At 42.0% G+C, this 19,848-nt stretch overlaps 1 protein-coding gene across 1 annotated transcript; it reads left to right on the top strand.

Moving 5' to 3' along the window:
• Window positions 1–1,807: 1,807 nt before the first annotated feature.
• On the top strand, window positions 1,808–19,417 carry RSBN1 (round spermatid basic protein 1). The gene is made up of 7 exons (XM_061471979.1): window positions 1,808–2,240; window positions 5,638–6,308; window positions 13,240–13,377; window positions 13,822–13,964; window positions 14,721–14,888; window positions 15,816–15,924; window positions 16,529–19,417. The coding sequence occupies exons 1-7, from the start codon at window positions 1,823–1,825 to the stop codon at window positions 16,988–16,990; spliced, it is 2,109 nt and encodes a 702-aa protein (XP_061327963.1). The 5' UTR covers window positions 1,808–1,822; the 3' UTR covers window positions 16,991–19,417.
• The last annotated feature ends 431 nt before the right edge of the window (window positions 19,418–19,848 follow it).

Below are 19,848 nucleotides of genomic sequence, written 5' to 3'. Positions count from 1 at the left end.
CCCATGGCAGGGGGGTTGGAACTGGATGATCTTAAGGTCCTTTCCAACCCTAACTATTCTATGATTCTATTCTATTTTCCACTGAAGTGACCCATTTTTTCAACAGCACAAAACAACAAAAAGGCCTTCCAGGGTTTTAATCTCCCTGTGTCAAGTATTTGGCGGAGGCCTCACCTCAGTGCCTTGCCCCGACGTGCCGCCCACCATGTCACCTCAGCAGGACCACCCCACCAACCACAGCCACTTTACCTCACGTTCCACAGAGCTCCAGTTCGGGCAGGCAGGCAGTGCTGAGTGGCCACATGAACTGATGGAGTACTTTATAATGGATCAGAGATCCTGTGTAACGCCTGCAGGACATTGATCTCCAAGCGCTGGCTCCCCTTGCCAGCTCGTCCCCTCTGTCCCCCCCTTGCTCGGGCTGAGGTGGCACTGGGAGCAGTGTTTACTGCTATGGACAGGACAGCAAAGTCACTACCAGCCTTCTTGAGTGTCAGGAGGAAGGGCTGAGGGAACTGGAAGTGTTCAGTTTGGAGAAGGCTCAGGGGGACCTTATTGCTCTCTGTAAGTACCTGACAAGAGGTTGTAGTTGATACGCGGATTGACTCCACAACTCGTTAGAGTTGTAAAGTAGGTGTGCTTTTATTCAGCGCTGAGGCGCATGGGGATTGCTCCTCCAACAGGATGCACACCCTTCCGTTGCCACTCAGTTCGTTTATATTACATATAATGATTACTTAAACATGGGATTGCTTCACACCTAATACATACGCAAAACGTATTCTCGTCTAGGATTATAATTAGTTTCCTGACATTCCTCCCGTTGGTGCGCCTGCACAGTGCCTCCTGGTGGTGGTCGTTACGGGGTTGTGAGGATGAAGGCCTGTAGTTCCTCTTCATCACTGCGAGTAATCTCTTGCTTTCACACATACTCAATGGGGTTTCGGCTCCTGTCCAAACCTCAGGTTCCGTACAAGCTGGTTTTACTTATCTTAAAGCAGAAACTTGTCAAGTTTGCAAATGTTGTTACTCTGGCTATCTTTTGTTCCTTTGCTTTCTTTAAACAAGAATGTCTTCAATGTTATGAATCTTATCTACTACAATTCTGCCTCGCAGCCTGTAACTCGTGCAATTCTGCTTCACCGTTTTAGCAACTTTGACTCCTATGGTTCTGCTTCACCAAGCACAGCGACTGCTTCAGCAAGCAGGCACAATGTTAACCCTTTATTTCCTGGTATCATAGCGAGGTGAGGTTGGTCTCTTCACCCAAGTAACGAGGGGTGGGACAAGAGGAAACAGCCTCAAGCTGCCCCAGGGCAGGTTTAGATGGAGCTGAGGAACAATTCCTTCCCCAGGGGTGCTCAGGCATTGGAACAGGCTGCCCAGGGCAGGGCTGCAGTCACCGTCCCTGCAAGCGTTCACACAGTGTGGAGACGAGGCCTCAGTGCCACGGGTTAGGGATGGCCTTGGCAGTGCTGGGGTAAAGGTTGGCCCGGATGAGCTGAAAGGGCTTTCCCAGCCCAGGTGATTCGATGCTAACGAGCGAGCAATGCCGTACAAACAACGTTTATTTGCTGCGGTACTGCCGGGTCATCCCGAGCCCACCGCACACCTCAGCCCCTGCCGCCGCCGCCGCCGCCATGACACCTACAGCGCGCCTGCGCTACCCTCCGCGCAGGCGCCCTGGCGCGCACTACACTTCCCGTGGCTCCGGCGCGAACTACAGCTCCCGGCGGAGGGAGGCGAGCGGGGCTGCTGCGCCTGCGCGCGGGCGCCTCCTGTGGCTCGGGCCCATTTAAATGTATGTGAGGGAGGCTGCGAAATGGCTGCGCAGGTCGCTGCGGTGCGCGCCGTGCCCCGAGCCGCGGAGGAGCCGCCCCAGCTCCCCTCAGGGGACCGGCCCGGCCGGCCCCGCGGCGGCGGGCGCCGGAGGCGGGGTCCCTCTGGTGAAGCGGCGGGCGCTAAACGGGCCCGGCTGAACCAACCGCTGCTGGCGGGGCCCGGCCCGGCGGAGCCGCTGCCCCCGGCCGCCCTGCCCGGCCTGCCCGCCGCCGGGCTCTTCACCTTCTCTCCGCTCAGCCTGCCACCGCCCGCCGCCCTGGAGGAGCGCCGCCACCACCACCACCATCGGCATCGCCCTGCCGCCGGCCCCGAGCCCGGCCGTTTGGCCGCCGGGCAGCCGCAGAAGGCGAGGCGGGGCAGCCCCGCGGACGGGGCAGCCGGGCGGCCCAGCAAGCGAGGTGAGCAGGCGGAACGGGTGTGGGCTCGGGGCTGACCGGTGGCGCTCGCTCGGCCCGTGCGGATCGTACCCGGCGGAGCTTGCCTGCCGCAGCCCTCAGCGGCGGCCTCGCACTCCGCCGTCCGTGGCCGGCCGGGCTCGGTGGGGCCGGCTCCGACTCGGCCTCACCGGTCCCGGTGGGAGCCGCAGAGAAAGCGGCTCTCGGTGCCCTGTGCGTGTTCAGGTGGCGGTGGGCAAAGGTGGGTGAGCGCTCCGTGGCTTTGGACCCCGCCGCTGGCCCTGGTCGTAGCGGGGCGCGTCGCTGTGTCCCACCGGGACCCGGAGCCCGGTAGCGTGTGGCAGGGGCTGAACCATGGGGCGAGCGGGGCTCCAGCGCTGCCGGCCCGGGCTGCCCTCTGCGCAGCTCACAGTGGGAGCACTTCCAAAGTAAAGCTTTCTTCCTGCCGTGCCTGCGTTAACTTACACCAGAACTGAGAAGGTGTTGTGGTTTGTGTGGTGTTTTTCTTGAGTTAAATAGCCTGAGATTGCTTTAATGAAGGCCAAGTTTTGTTTTTTGTTTTTTTTTTCCTTTTTTTTTTCCACGGTACAGAATGATTATTTTTGTTCTAATCACTTATTTGTGATAGCAAAAAGCTTCTTGGGGAGAGCAACATAAATAAAAAACCATTGCAAAAGTTGCTGTAATATATATTAATGTGAATCACACTTCAGGAGTATATGTGAAGTTATTGTGCTGAAGATACACTGCTTACAAAGTTAAGTTTGTACTGTAAACTCTAGAGAGTGCTGCCGTAAGAAAGGGCAAAGCTGTTATGGGGAGAGACTTTTCACTTGGTTTAATGCTTCTTCTCAACTGTCTTTGAATAGTGACTATAAAAGCCACTGGACTGTAACTCCAAACTTTAGCTTGATAACAGAGAAGTACTATATCTCAAGTAGATTGGGAGTGTCACTGTATGTCAGCTCTAAACAAGTAGTCAAATGAGGCCTTCTTTTAATAAAGGCTTAAACACTGTTAAAACTGCTGACTGAATTCCAGGTTAGCAAAGGAAAGGTGTCTGTGTGCTGGAAGGCGTGACACTCAGCGCTACTTGTCCTCTACTGAAGGTGTGCAGTGAGTTTTGGGACGAGGCTGGGTTTGTTTTCCTAGCTATCAGGTGTTATTTGTAAGTATAATCCCATTAATTGTCTATTTCTTTGACTGTACTATACTTGGCTTCAGCCATGAGTGACAACAATCATCTCCAGTGGTTTTGCTGGTCAGTAGCAATACTGGTGTGTTCAGTTATGTGATGTTTTAGACTAGTGCAGTTATTTGCACTGCTGCTATGCCTGTAGTTTAGTGACCTTTCTGAGGCTTTCCTTGTGTTTGAGGTACTGGAGGCATTCTGTTTATTTAAAGGAATAATTAAAACTCTTTGCTTCAAGACTGTCAGGCATTACCGTCGTGTCACTGTCTAGCTTTACTTAATACAGATGTTGGTCTCACTGCTGTAGTGGGACTCTGCTGTGTTCAGTGGATACAGCACAGTTGGGATATCTTTTACCCTGAAAAGAGACCAGTCTTCACTGGAAGTTCCAAACTGCAGAGTGCTAGTTGTGTGCCTGCTATTAGGGGATATCTTCAAGCAGGCAGGTGCTCTGAACTAAAACTAGTGCGTGTCTGAGGTTTTCTAAACTATGTCAAGAATTAGAAATAATCAAAATAAGACACATAACCAAAAATTAATTTAGAAGTACCTACAGGAAGTATTTCCAACAGCTTGGCAGTGCCATGAAATTCTTGTTTAGTTTCAGCTCGGAATCTGGCTCCAACAGAACAAAGATCTTCTGTGTAATTAGTATGTTTGTTACAGTTAGTAAAGCAGTATCTATACTTGAGAGCTTAGTGATTGAGTAAGCTTATGCAGCCTCAACTTCTGAGACTTGCAGAAAAGCTTATTCAAAGAACTGTTTCAGTTGACCTACCAAAACAAGTGCTACCACCTTTCTTTTCCTGGTTTCCCTAGGTGTAATATAAAAATAAGGGCATTTGCTGTTTGTAAAGGCTAACAGCAGTAGCGTGTGAACTTGTATTTCAGGTCCTAAGACAATCGTATGAAGTTAGTATTAAGCAATCGACTCTTTCTTTGCTTCATGAGTAATTCTGTTCACTATGCCAGGCTGCTTCGAAGGTCAGCTGTCTGTAGTGAAGAGCTCCGAGACCAGCCTAGTAATGATATTGTTAAACACTGATTAGACTAACTTGAAGCTGCATGTATATATCCTTACACCCTTTCTCATAGATCAGTGTAACATGTTTATTTTTTTCTTGAAGAACTGCAGGAGAGTAAAGAGGAAATACAAATTTGATAGCTTTGCAGACAGGCAGAAAGGAAATTCCGTTAGCACAGAGCCCTGTGCTGCAGGAAACTGAAACTTTAGCCATTGCATCTTCCAGTCTGATGTTGCCTTCAGCAGTTGTTTGGACCCCCACAGCTCTCGTGGTAACATGGCTCTTGGAGGTTTGTGTGAATTGTGGCATGAAATAGTTCTTTGATTCAGGTAGATTAGAGACTTGTCTTGGCAATTGAGTTTTTTAACAGCTGGACCAGTGAGTTTTCTAACTACCACTGTCATTTGCTAACTACTATTTGAATTAGTTTTTATTCCTAAAAGATGAGCAGTTAAACTATTACATTTTGCCAAACAGAACTACTTTACTTTTTCTCTCTCAGCCTTTAGCCTTTTTGAGGTTGATTAGCCTTAAAAAAAAAACCAAATCAACCAGCCAAACACCTAAACCAACCAACCTTCTCTTAATTTCTAGCTCCGATTTAACTGAGTAGTTAAGACTGGTGACAGATAGCTGAAGATGTGATGATTCATATCCTTTAATAAAAAGATCAGCGGTGTAAGGCTATTTTAATTGGAGTTTTTTCTTGTCCAGAAAGCTGACTGCCTTAAATATTTGTGCCTCTTCCTTTGCAGTTTTGCTCCTATAGTGTGTATCCAAAATCAGGGTAGTGTTCTGTAATGAAAGTATTAATGTTTAAATGTTACTTGTTAACTTGTTTATCCTCTTCCCTGCATGGCACTGCCTTAAATGTCAGGAGTTATTAATGTACTTACAGATGCTTGGGAATATGGATTCCCTTTGAAGGTATTCTAATACTTCTCTTAAAATATGAACTATCTCTAAAGTATTAAGCTCGAGTTTTGGAAGATTTCCATAATTCAAAGTCTTCTTTGCATAATAACCAGAGGTATAGCAGTTTTTGTTGTACAATTAAAGTCTTGTAAGTTAAGGTATTACTTCCTGGGAATAGAGAGCTTTAGCAAATGGGAGGGTTTAATTCTTTAGGGGTGAACATGCCGCAACTGCAGAACTCTAATCTTCTCTTTATTGTCGCTGCCAGAAACTCCAGATGAAAATGGCAAAACCCAGCGAGCTGACAGTCTTATTATGAAGAAGATAAAGAAAAAAAAGAAAAAGAAACATCGGGAAGATATGAGGGGGAAACGCCTGAAGATGTACAACAAAGAAGTGCAGACGGTGTGTGCTGGACTGACTCGCATTGACAAGGAGACTCTTTCTCAAGGACAGTGTGATAACTTGGAAATGAACAAGGAATCCTTCAGGTACCTGAAGGATGAGCAGCTCTGCAGACTGAATTTGGGTATGCAGGAATATCGAATACCCCAGGGAGTACAAACACCATTTGTGACACACCAGGAGCATTCTGTTCGCAGCAGCTTCTTGAAAACTGGCACTAAATTTAGTAACTTCATTCATGAAGAACATCAGTCCAATGGTGGTGCTCTGGTCCTTCATGCTTACATGGATGAACTCTCATTTTTGTCTCCAGTGGAGATGGAGAGATTTGCCGAAGAGTTTCTTGCATTGTCATTCAGTGAAAACGATAAAAATGCAGCTTACTATGCTTTAGCCATAGTGCATGGAGCAGCTGCTTATTTACCAGACTTCCTGGATTACTTTGCTTTTAACTTTCCTAACACTCCAGTGAAAATGGAAATTCTGGGCAAGAAGGACATTGAAACAACAACAATTTCAAATTTTCACTCTCAGGTAAGAGCTATTTAAAGGCATAAAAGTTGCAGGGCACCTAGATCTGATTATTCTGTAATCAGCAGGGATGGCCTAAAATAGGTGAGGCAAAATGTTTCTTCCAAGCAGATGAAAAAAGGTGATGTTGAGACTACGGATCACACTTCAGACACTGCTAAATGTGAAAGATCTGCAATGATCTTCTTGCAGGCTTTCAGCTATCTTCTGTACTTGAGAGAATGCTGACATGGTTCAAAGCAATAGCCAAGTCTGTATTAAGAGTTGTATAGATTGCAAGTACTAACGTTGCTTTTTCTCTTCAGTAATCTGGGTGGTTTTTTGCAATGACATTACTTTTCAGGATTTAGCGTGTCATTCACAACAAATAAGGGTGTTCTAATATCTTAATTCTATCAGTAGCTGTTGCTGGATGCTTAAACTTTCCAGCTTCAGAGTGTTGGTTAGACTGTCTTTTTAATTGCCTTTAAAAAAGGCTTTCATTTTATATACTACCTTGATTTGCATTTCAGGTATCTTAAATTCTCAAACTGTATTTCCATGTAGCTTAAATGGATGCAACAGTAATAACTATGTTAATTTCAAGATTCCCATATGAAAATCTGTTGCATTTGACTCCTGTGATCAAGCTTTAAAGTATCTGTGGGCATAGAGCAATGTTACAGATGAGATAAATGACTTTCAGGTGGAATAAAAACTTCTCCCTGCTTAGTGTAGTCTGATTACTACTGATTACTTTTTAAAGTCTTGATTCAAGACCTTAATTACCTTTACTGGTTCACCTGTCAGAAGGAAAACCCTGAAACTCTGTTTCAGAGTGCTGTTGGAACAGATCTTAGTAACAGATTTTGAAATCCTAATGTTTGTGAGTGGATCTTTCCAGAGTTTATCAAATGCCTATCAGGAAGGTTTGCATTGGAAAAACACTGCTTAACAGAAGGTTCCTGCGTGGTCACTTAGGGAGTCTTTAAATCATAGATACTATTGAATCAGTAATTCTGACTCTTGGCTTATGAATTTGACAATGAATAGCTGCTGCAGCACTGATTTTTAAACCAGCTTCTGTTTCTTGGTTTAAATAATTCTTTGCATTGACAGAGCTGCATCAGAGTGCTTAGTACTCCAAAACCAGTCTGAGCATACAGACTGCTGCACTTCTGCACAGTACCCACTTTTGCTCTGCAGATGTGAAACTTGTCCACAGTTTAGGTTTTGGTGTCCTCTATATTAAAAGATTTATCTCTGTTCTTTGGAATCATGATTACATTCTAATTTGAGTACATGTGGTGATCCCCTAAAATGGCTAAATGGTGCCAACTGGGTATTTAACAATTGTACTTGGTGAATGTCTTGTGAACGTGAATAGCTTATACTATAAATACATGTGACGAGTGTATGGCTTCACTGGGTTATAGTCTGTGTTGGTATTTCAGTTAATTCTATTTTAAGTACTGTCTAAACTTGATTAAGATTAGTCGTGACATGAGGTTCACTTAGTCTAAAATGCCTCTCTGAAGACAGCTTCAGTGTGACCTGGTTAATCCTTTCTGTATGTTAGTGAAGTTCACACACTGAGCAAACAGAAGTAGAATTAGGACTCCTAAGACAGCTGAAGCGGGACTCTTCAGGTAATGTAGATGATAGTAAAGTATCTAGTTTAAAGATGCATTTAAATTGGTAGTGGATTCAGTCATGTCTGCACACTGCCGAGACTCAAGTTTGGGAAGCTAGCTTAATAGAGAAGGCTAAAATACCTTGATTAAGTCTGGTTCATTGCTGTTCCTTGGCAGTGCTGTTGAGGAATCAGCGGATTGGCTAAGCTTCACTTTTGGACCTTCCTGTATGAGAATTGTACAATACAGAAGCACTGTATGGTTATTTTTCTGAAGATTAAGCATGTTACAGGATTGTACACTGTAGTTATGATGCTATTTTTAGTTGAAGATACTTGTTTTTTAAGTCGCCTCCATTCTAGGTTGAACCTTCTGTATGCATGGACTTGTTTGCTATACTGAGCCATACTGTGGCAGGGGGATTCTGGGATTGGGTAGTCTTTAGTCCTGGAGACTTGGTATCAAGAATTTAAAATAGGATCTGTAAACTTCAAATGAACTAAAAGTTAATGTGGCCTTTGGCTTGTACAACATTTAGCTGATTGTACACCTTTTCAGACAAACTGAATTGGAGTAGGAAGTGACTCCAGTTCAAAATAAGGACTTTAATCTGGAAGGCTAAATAAAAGTCAAGTGATAATTCACCTTGCAAGAGAGTTAATTCATTTGCTCTCAGGACAGTGAGGACAATATAAACTGAATGCTTATTAAAAAGCACTCTAATGTTTGTTAACTATGGTTTATGCATATTAAAATAATTAAGCTTCAGTGCTTTCTGGATTTTCTTTTTTGCATTGGTTCTGCCTCATTTGTTCTAATGCTTCGGTGCTAAAGCTGAGCTTTAGTTTGAAGCTATTCAGTTGCACTAGGATCCTTCAAGACTCAAATCACTGAACAGTAACTTGTAAGCTTTCTTCACTCGAGAGCATACTACAGTTTGAAAGTTCTTAGCAGTGCAATTAGAATGAATATTTATTTCCTTATCAGCTCTTTAAGAACAGCTGCTTTTAGGTCTACTCGGTGAATAGGAATATAGTTAGACTTGAAAAACCACTTCTGCTTTTCCCTTTTATTCCCCCCACCCCAAAAAGGACTTGATTGAGTCTCTATATGGTCCAAAGAGCAGTTAAACTGTCACAAAGGGGAGGGGGGGTTCTGGGAAGAGGCCACGAAAGAGTTGGGGGAAGTAGGTTTTACATAAGCTGCTGTTCCTTCTGGGAAGGAGGTGGGAGAAGGAGGTGATGGGTGATAATAGGGTAAGCTTTCCTACTCCTGTATTGTACAGTTGGAAGAGTTTAAAATATTCCTTGCAGCTTTGGTTAATGAACAATATCACAGTTTGGTTTTGTGCCCCATCTTTTCTTACTCCTGGAAGAAGATCCCCTTATTCTGGAAGGACAGTTTCTTTAGCAGAAGCTATCAAAATATGAAATGGAGAAATTGTGCCTCTGCACTATGAACTTAACTTGGTTTATACTTAAGCCACATAATACTGCCCAATGAAATATTTGACATGTTTTAGTCAAACATAACCTTTTCTGTAATGGCATGTCACACTGTCCTCTTTCCCTTCTGTTGTAAATAGTAAGCTGCCTTGTGTTCTGGCTTTCTTGCTTTTAGCAAAGTGTTTGTGTGGTTGGTTTTGTAACTAACTTGACATGCTAAAATATTGTCACTGTCAACTGATTCATGCTTTTCTTGAAACTAAAGAGCAACTTCTGAAACTTAACCTCTTTTGTCTCGAGCTTATGCCTTTTCTGTGCATCCTCTTTCCCTACAGGGGTAGGGAAAGTAATCCAGTACAAGGATACTGCTTGCTTACCCCTTCACGAGGCAGGGTCTGAATTATCTCAGTAATGTGCTGTCTACTTCTGTTCTCACTGTGTGTGAAACACAGACAGGCACATCATTCAGCTGCTATAAAGTGTCTCCATGAACACTGAGGAACTGAGGAACACTGATAGGCACATCATTCAGCTGCTATAAAGTGTCTCCATGAACACTGAGGAACTAATTTCAAATATGCCTCTAACTTTTAGTGTGGTCCTGTATGGAGTAGGAGGCACACAGGGTAGTGATAGCTGTCTGGCCTTTTGAAAGGGCACAGGACACCTGCGTGGTCTCACCAGCCTGATGGTCCTTTTACAACAGGGAAGATCTGTATTGACCTGATCTGTAGATAGTGGCAGTTAGTAACTCATGTGATCCACTGATGTTTTTTAAGAAGCATAGTGAAGTGATGAGAGCAATGAAGGTGTTGTGGTAGTAAGTTACCAACTTCTGACAGCTGTAAGAACTAGAATGACCCAGCTTCTAGGAACTGGCCATTAAACAAAAAAAACCACCCCCAAAAAAAAAAAGTGTTCCCCCCCAACCCCAAACAAATGAAAAAAAAAAAAGAAAAAAAAAACAGAAGAAACTTTGAGAAAGGTCCTAGTGGATAGAACAAAATGACTTCAGGTTTTCCGTAGTCTCATCTGTCTTCCCTGAAATACAGGGGTGCATGAAGATGGCTGTGAAATGAATGTAGCTGTTGGAGCACTTTGCAAATGACATGTCAAAGTAGCTTGTAAGAAGGTGCAACAAGGAGGTTACTTGTTCTTCCTTTATGCCTGGGTGGTTTAGTGTCCCATGAGTAGATCCATGTTCTTGGCATGAAAATGCTTGTTATTACACAGAAGGTCTTGGCATACTCCTTATTCCTGAGACCACTAACCAAGCAAATGGTATTAGTATTTGTGCTGTGCTGGAGGAATCAAGGATGAAATAGAAACTACATGTGAAGGAATGTTTTACAGCATCTAATCTAGTAGACTGCTTCCCCTGTGATTGAGGTGCTTGAGATGAATACTGCAGCCTGCTGGGGATTGCCATGAGTTGATGTGTGTTTTCAGTGTAAATATATCCTGATTTGAATTCTCAAGTGTAGTGCACATATCTAAGCTCTAACAGAAACTAGCAAAACACTGAAATCCAGGTTTTCCTTAAAGTATTTCTAGTGTCTCTTTTTACAGCTTTTCAATTTTATTTTTATATTGCGTTCCAGTGCATTAAAATAATGCTAAAGCTTCTAGTTTTTATTCCCTGTGCAAAAAATTACAGAGAATAGCTGTGTATGGTATTATAATACGTTTAACTTGGGACAGAGACTTGTGAAATACTAGTGCCTCTCAACAGGTGGCTTCAGTGAAACAAATCTCATCTGGAAGTAGTCTATCTCCACTTACTTTAACAGTACCAGGTAGTTAAACTGAACTGGCTTAAGGACCAGAGCATTTCAGGCCTTAATACTCCCATAGGGTGCATAGATTAATGCTGTAGTTTTCAATTTCCATTAATGCTGTAGTTTTCCATTAACTTCCAAATAAATGTGGTTTTCCAGTGTTCTGGATTGGATTCTGGTTAGCTAGTAGAATCACAGAATAGTTTGGGTTGGAAAGGACTTTAAGGTCATCCAGTTCCAGCCCCCTGCTGTATTGCCCAAGGCTCTATCCAACCTGGCCTTGAACACTGCCAGGAACGGAACACTTACCACTTTGGTGTCATCCTTTGCCAGTGCCTCACCACTCTCACAGTAAAAATCATTCCACTTTACTGATGTTAGCTATGACCCTTCATCAGCAGTGTTCTAATCGGATTTGCAGACTTTCTTCTAGGGCAACAGCCAAAAAGAATTAGCAGCCTCTCAAGGTAGTGCTTGGCTCATAAATCTGCATGGTCAACGCCAGAAAGTCTGTATACGCTTATCCAGCTGCTGCTGCTCTTCTTGATGGACTTGTAGAGTGCTTGAGCTGCCCCATGCAGTTCTGAGAGTGACTTGGGACGTAAACCGCAGCACGTGAAGGCAGAGGTGATGCAGTGCAGTAGTTGGCTTACAGCTGAGGAATAAAACTGTATGTGAAGTCATCTTTGGCTCCTTCTTAGCTTTTAATTAAACCCTGTGTGCCGTCAGTGCAGAACTGCCAACTCTGTATATACAAAGCTAAAGAAAGAACTCTGGAAATAGGAGTGAGCTGAACTCCTGTAATTAAGCAGCTAAATATCTACGGTTGCTGCTAGAGGAAAGTACTGCAGCAGTAACTGTAACTCTTGCCTTGTTAGTCTCTCCTAATTTACCTTTAACAGCTTCATGGAATAGTTCACCTACATCTGGTTTGTTAGCTAAATTGCAGAACTTAAAACTAAAAACCTTAAAACCAAGCTGCTTCATAAATATATCTATACATGAGTTATAAAAGGTATCACACTTCTGAATGTGATTATAAAATTGTAGATTTACTAGTAAAGTCCTTTGTGCCTGCCCCACCACTTTAGCCATGGAGATGTGCCATAGCTTTTCACCACTGGAACCACTTGATGAATGTAGAGAGGCTGTTGAAGAGTGATAGAAGGTTGGAGCTTAAGTACAACTGAGTATACAAACCAGACTAATTACAGCAGGATTTCTGATCTTTTAGGATTGAATAGCTGCTGCATCTACACACAACCTGTATGGTGTGTTACAGCTGCAGTCCACAGGAGGGGACTAGAGAACACTGGAGTGGTGCCAGTGGTTCTCTTCTGGGAACAGGAAATGGGCAAGAAAAGTTTCCAGGTGACTTGGGAAAGTGGGACAGTTCGTGCTACAGAGGATGTCAAAAAGCAGTTGTCCTGAACCCAGGACAGCAGTGAGTGAGATCACAGTGTTTCTGGCCACAGGAGTGACAGCAGGGTATACTGCAAATGGTAGTAGTCAAGTTGTGGGTGACCACTGGATTTCTACCTGGACCTCTCATTTCCTCTGGTTTTGGACCAATTTTGTGTATACACTAGAACAACATCACTAGAGCCATTGCTTGATGGACACGGAGATTTTTTCACTGCAGTCACAGGGGAAAGACCTCTAGGCTGAAGTGAAGAATGCACGTATTTCAGTAGCACACAGTTTGAAGTGTAGAAGCAACAGTCAGCTGCATCAATTAGTAGAGACTTGAAGCTTGCTTGAAAGACTGAGTCAAAATGAAACTGTGTGTAGGAGGTTTTCTGAAGTCAGCTTGGAAGAGCTGAATTCTTCCTGAATTAGGCAAATACTAACACTATTATTCAAACTTTAGAAGTATTTCCTGTCAGTAGTTCAGACAGTTCTTTCTCTTGGGTACCCTGTGGGCACCTGTTCTAAACAGGCTCTGTGCCTATTCCCAAAAGCATCTCTAATGAAATAGATGTGGATGAGCCCAAGATCCATCTGAGCTGTGGCCTACTGTATTATATTAATCAATTTTAATCTCTTGTAACAGAACTAAAGCTGTGCTGGTATTGTCTTTTCCTTTCTGGCCACTCAGGTCAATCGAACGTACTGCTGTGGAACCTACCGAGCAGGACCAATGCGGCAGATCAGTCTTGTTGGAGCTGTGGATGAAGAAGTTGGAGACTACTTCCCAGAATTCCTAGATATGTTAGAAGAATCTCCATTTCTCAGAGTAAGCACTAACTTGTGGTGTCTTGTTTAGAACTCTGTGGATACTTAAGCAGTGACTGAGTTTTATCTATTTCAAGTGTAATTAGAAACCATAAAGTATTTTCTCTAGTGATGTGCTTATTGTTTGGGCTACTAAGGTATGTTCTTTCCTGTGTCCAAATGAAAGATACTGCATTAGGTAGTAACAGTTGTGAGAATAATTAAAAAATTAAATAATTTATCATGTAGAGGCACTGCATAATCATCTGCTTCCCTAAAAACTAAGTCTGATAAAGTCAGGTTGGAATATATTGCAATGTCTTGAATATATTTTAGTTTCTGTGCAATTCTTTTGACAGCAAATTTGAACCAGTTTTACCAAAGGCATCATTTAATTTTTCTATCTCACCCAGTGTTTTGTGTTATTGTGTGTTTTGTGGGTTGTTTTGTTTTTGTTTTCTTTTAGATGACTTTGCCCTGGGGGACTCTTTCTAGTCTCAGACTTCAGTGCAGGTCACAAAGTGATGATGGCCCCATAATGTGGGTGAGACCAGGGGAGCAGATGATCCCAACAGCTGATATGCCAAAATCACCATTCAAACGGCGCCGGTAATGTTTTGTTTTCCTTTCCATGTTAAAGGTAAAACATTGCAGTTATGTCTGTGTTAGACTTGAGAATAAAACCTAAATGCTGTATGTGTAGGTAGTTCTTCAGAAGATTAATTCACAGGTTTGAGTTTCGTTTCTGTTTCAAACTGGCTCAGTGGATAAACCAAACATGTTACTTGTGATGGTTATTTTATTTCACCACTACATCCTAGATCAGTGCTTTCTTAAGATTGAAACCCCTTTTTATTTTCCTTCAGGAGACTTCTTTTATTCATCTTACTTCTGTGGAAAGAACTTATTTAGTGGTGAGGAGAGATTAAATGCTCTGAAAGAGTAGAGATCCTTACACTGCTTATGTTGCATTATAATGTTAGTGTTAAAGCACTTGAAATACTGTCTGCCTTCAAAAAATATCATGGGGTACATATATGCTTGGTGTCTTTCCCAAAGAGTGTGCTGTGGAACAAACTTTAGGAGATAAAGAATTGGAAGCGTGTTTTAATTGTAATTTCAAGCAGAATTTTAGGACACACTCCCAAATAATTAAACTTCAGTATCTATTGGAAGTTTGATTTCATAACCTGAACTGTACTTCGCTGTATTTGTTCCAGTCTTTTGTTGAACGAGCATCTTGAAGGAGGGAAGTGTTTTGATTTTGAAGCCTGCAGCACACAAGACTTTTAAGATTATTTTAATACAAATACTTATTTTTGAGTAGCCCATACATTTTTAGTATGTCTTTTTCTCATGTTGTAGGTCAATGAATGAAATAAAGAATCTCCAGTACCTACCTCGGACCAGTGAGCCCCGGGAGGTTCTGTTTGAAGACAGAACAAGAGCTCACGCTGATCATGTGGGCCAAGGGTTTGACTGGCAGAGTACAGCTGCTGTTGGTGTTCTGAAGGCTGTACAGTTTGGGGAATGGTGAGTGCCACTGAAATGCAACTGTTCTCGTAGGAGGGAGTGATCCTAAAGTGGTTTTGTCTCTTAAAAAAAGACAGTTCCTTGGAAAACAAGCCTAATCAATGGGATGGTTTAAACTCTGTAAAGAGATGTGCTGTCTAGAGCTTGAAACTCACAAGCTATATACCTATTTTCAACTTCTTCTTGAGACAGTAGAAGGGTTTTAACAGCAGTTTGCAGAAAATTTTAGTGATATATGAAATAAGCCTTAATACACAATTTCTGGACCATCGACTGTTCTTTTCCTGAGTAGGTATATTAATGCTAACTTCCGTAATAGCAATAGAAGACCTCAATGTAACTCATTTCAGAGCTACAGTGTATTTTTCTTTCATGTACCCAGGATGTTCCTGTTCACCTTGCACAGAAGCTAGACTTGCATCATGGTTTTTTTTCTAGCAATTCCAGTAGAAATTGGATAGCAGCATTAGCAATATCATTAGATTTTGGTACCAATAAAAGGTGTCTGAACTTCCTATAGTCTTATTCAAAGCTCTTGATTAACACCCAGCTCCTCATTGCTTTGGCATCAGAATTACTTGGTTACTTTTTGTTTTCCTTTAATACAGAATGATTCTGTTTAATGGAAGAATTGAGGCAAACCAGAAAACTTTGATACTGGCAGGTTCAACGTAGTTCTCTGATGTTTTAGCATATTATTTGTCCATGAAAATATCACTTCTGTTGTGCATGTATCAAGAAAGGAGTAAAATGAAGGAAAAAAAGACATCTGTTTCAAAGTAATATGTGTATTGAGAAGTGATGATACTGTTTGTGTGCAGTGTAAAACTGTAATAGGTTGTTGGTTCAGTGACTTTCTGCTGGAAAGAGTTGTAACTCTCTAAGTCCAGTTGTTTAAAAACTCCTGGTTTTCTCATCTTTCTTTAGGAGCGACCAGCCTCGTATAACCAAAGATGTGGTTTGTTTTCATGCTGAAGATTTCACTGATGTTGTGCAGAGACTTCAGTTGGACCTGCATGAACCTCCAGTGTCACAGGTATTGAATCTTCCCTAGTGACAGCTCATTCTTAGCATTTTGGTGGTAGCTTCTGACAATTTTCAGATTCACAGTGTAGCCAGGACTGTTGTATCCTTGGTGGCCCTCAACTCACAGCTCTCCTGGGCTATTTGTCTTCTCATGTTTCAGAACGGAATAGTTCAGTTGGAAGGGATGTACAGTGACCATGTAGTCCAGCTGTTTTTCCTTTTCACCAAGTTGTGAGTCCTGATACCTGCTATAGAAACAACTAGTAGTTGATTAAGAAGCCATGTATGCCTGTTTCTGCCTTTTCTAATATACTGATGTTGGTTGAGGATGTGAAGTTCAGGATGTGAAGGCATCTAAACTCAGGCCTGGCAGCCAAAACAGCGAGGCCTCCTGTGGAACCTGCTATTTTCAGCTGTAACTATAGAATGTTCTCAACTGATCACTGTCCTCTCCTAAGATGTACACATTAGACAAATTATGTTTTAAAAGTTCAATTCTCTTTCACGTTTTACCTGTTAAACATCGGTTTAGACAGGAAGTGTGTTGGAAGTAGGTGGATACTGAGTTGATTAAACAGAGTATACCACTAACTTTACCCTTTTCCTTCTCTCAGTGTGTTCAATGGGTGGACGAAGCCAAACTAAACCAAATGAGACGGGAAGGCATTCGCTATGCTAGAATTCAGTTGTGTGACAATGACATCTACTTCATCCCTAGAAATGTCATTCATCAGTTCAAAACGGTGTCGGCAGTCTGCAGCTTAGCCTGGCACATAAGACTTAAACAGTATCACCCTGTGGAGGAGACCTCTCCAAACGCAGAAAGCAATTCAAGCTCGAACAGTAGTGTTCCTGGAAATCCAGAGGCAGAAGGTGAACCCCAATGTGTGAGTGTAAAAACAGAGTCTGAAGAACCAGGTATAGAAATGCAGCTTACACCAGGGGTGCTCTCCTCCTCTCTTTCTTCAATATCAGGACTTGTGCAACCAGATCAGGCGGCCCAGCCCCTTCCAGGTTTTAAAATAGAGTCTGATCAGCACCACAATCCACAGGATCATGCAGGCTCTGCTGTGTGATATGTATATAAGCAAACATTTTTTAACAACTTTTTAAAATTTTGATGTGAAGTTATAGTTTTATAACTGGCTTATGTTTTATTGGAGAAATCTTGCCTATAATTCTATAAAGAAAGGTGACATTCCAAAATGTCAAGCATATCTTTTTTACACAGATTATGCAAAATTCAAGTTGTATTTTAACCCCTTAGTACAACCTGTAACAGTGGTCTACCACTTCTTTCTGTTTAAGTAGAGATATTTAATATCTTCTCAAAGTCAGAATGAAATTCCTCCAGGAACATAAACCGATTAAATGACATTGGTCAGTGTTATTTCCCTACTTTTACTTTAGCTCTGATCTTCACCAGAAAGAGAGGTTTTTGTAGAAGACTCGCAAAGTGACTTTCCCCATTTCATTTTAATTGCTTAAAAAAAACCCCAACAACAAAAGAAAAAGGAAAAAAAAAAGCACAGCACTTTTGATGATTTGTGAAACTTTTGGTATCTGTTCTTGACATGTTGGTTTATATACAAGTTGGGTTTATATATACAAGCTATAGAAACTGATCTCTTATTTCTTACAGTAAAATTAACTGAAGCAAGTGTCTGATCCTGTTGAAATGCAATGACTTACTGACCTAACACTTCTCATAGCACTGCTTACGTTGTTTGGTGTGAGGGTTTTGCTTCCAAAATCCATCTTCCCTGAACATGATTAATACTAGTGTCAAAATTAAAGAACTTATTGGTAGTCTTGTGGAGGAAACTGCTATCTTTGAGCACTTTAAGGCTTTAAAATACTAACCAACTTGGCAGCTTGTTTTGGTCAGGTCGTAATGTGTCCAATGAAATCACACTTTCCCTTGTACTGATGCACTTAATAGCGTTGAGTTGGTAACTGACTTACACAGTGCGGCTGTCCATATGCCAGGAAGTTCTGTATTACTCTTTCACAATAAAAAGTCTTGTGGCATTGAACTGCTTTTTCCATGAGTAGCTTCTGGGTGCCCAGGTACTGTGGAAAAATCAGTGGCACATGCTAAATGTGTAGAGTGTCAGCTAGCAATGGTTTTTAACTGATCTTTCAATATTTCTGGATGTTACTGTGTAATCTGTACTTGACTTTCACTCACTCCATTTACTACCACCCTTTCCAGTCATCAGAAGGAAAAGTCCTGTCCCTTTCTTCCCTCCCTTCTCCCTCCCCACATTTAGAGTACAAGTTGGGTTTTGGTGCAACTTAAGCTGTCTCCAGATAACTTTATTTGTTCTAATCCTCACTGGGGTAGGAAAGATTTGAAACACTATGTTAGACTAGACAAAAGCAAAGATGCTGTGTTAGTTCTGGATGCATCTTTTTAATATCAATTATTACTCTTCTCTTTATAAGGGTCTCTAAAATATGTTACTCTATTATAAATCTTACTTTGTGCAATATTGTTTGTGTAGGCTTTTATATACATATTAGCACCTCAGTGTAGAGGTCACTATTTTAAACTGATAGAAAAATAATCAGAAGATACTGCAGTGATTAGTTAGAACCTGTATTACTCCTTATGTGTATGTATGTATTGTCTTCGGTACAAAATGAGGACTAGGAAATATTTCAATTTAAAACTAATTTACAGATTGAAGTGGTAGTGACTTGTTTAGTAATCTGTGTAAATAAGGTGTTAGAATGGAGAGCTTTTATGATAAAAAGTAATGTGATTCATGCAGGGGTGTAATTTAATCTTAGCAGAAATTCTAGATGACCCAGACTGGTTCATAAATGAGCCGTCTGTTCTCTGGTGGGTTTTTTCCACTTTTTATGTTGAGAGGAATTTCATAGCTTTAAGGGTTGTGCAAAGTAAAATTCCTCACAGGCAATAGCGGTTTCAGTTCATCCTCCACCTTCAAAGATCGCATTATCCAAGGGTGTTCTTTCCTTTTTCTGAAGTCTGCTAGTCTTCCAAGTGCCCATTTCACTTCTCACATGTGCTGTTCTTTGGTCATGTCAGTAGAGGTGCATCAGCTCGGTGGCCGTTTGTTGACAGCCAGCACTGCATTACAACCACTCAGGAACCGACACATCTGCAGATCCCACAGCGAGTCTGCAAACATCACTTTAAAGGAAGAATAAACAGATTAAGAGCCCCCATACACCAACTTGTCTGTCTTATAGTGAGAGTTGAAACAGGATGGAGAGGGAATTAATTTGGAAGTTCTCTGTAAACTCTTACAGCATGTTTCCCAGTGGATGAAGGAAGAAGACCAGAGTGGCTCATGTCGCTTTCAAAACTGTAGGTTTAGTGAAATCTGTGACTACAGCCTTGAAATAAACTGCTCTGACTTACCTCTTTGGATGGAGGGACATGACTGGTAGCATCGTGCTCTCTTTCGGTTCCATTTACTTACTAACTTAATATCTAATGTCAGATATAAATACAGAAATATATCTTCAAATGTCTTGACTGTTGCTGATGCTGTTCTAGCGTGCTTAAGAGAGGAGGAAACTTGCTAAGAATCTATTACCTAACTACATTATCAGCTTTGGTACACTTTAACCAAGACGACATTTCAAACTCCACCTCAGTTCTGGATGTAAAGTATGAGAGGGGTTGCTTGTGAAGCTGATTACTGCAGCTAGACAAGGTGTTTCAAGGTGACTTCAACTGCACTGAAAACAACAGAGCAGAATTAGAACAATGCCTCTGTGAAAGATGCATGTTTTCCCAGAACCAGACCTGTGCTATACTGATTTTTCATAAGCTGTTTAGAAATGAAGTAATCAGTTCAGGCCACTTACTGTTTCCTGAGCAGAACAAATCTCTGGATAGGTCCAAGTAACTGTTTCTGATCTCTCTGGTGTTAAAAAGCTGCCTGTTCTCTAAGAT

The sequence above is a fragment of the Pezoporus flaviventris genome, unplaced genomic scaffold (genome assembly GCF_033815535.1).
Source record: "Pezoporus flaviventris isolate CSIRO_AGI_PZ_B2104156 unplaced genomic scaffold, CSIRO_AGI_Pfla_v1 ptg000069l, whole genome shotgun sequence".
NCBI classification, from domain to species: Eukaryota; Metazoa; Chordata; class Aves; order Psittaciformes; family Psittacidae; genus Pezoporus; species Pezoporus flaviventris.
This window is presented reverse-complemented; position numbering and strand designations above follow the sequence as displayed.

Excerpts from the sequence above, each read along its gene's own strand:
- RSBN1 (XM_061471979.1), top strand. The coding sequence starts at position 1,823 with ATGGCTGCGCAGGTCGCTGCGGTGCGCGCCGTGCCCCGAGCCGCGGAG. Across the intron at positions 6,309-13,239 it reads TTTCAAATTTTCACTCTCAG|GTCAATCGAACGTACTGCTG; the intron begins GTAAGAGCTATT and ends CTGGCCACTCAG. Across the intron at positions 13,378-13,821 it reads AAGAATCTCCATTTCTCAGA|ATGACTTTGCCCTGGGGGAC; the intron begins GTAAGCACTAAC and ends GTTTTCTTTTAG.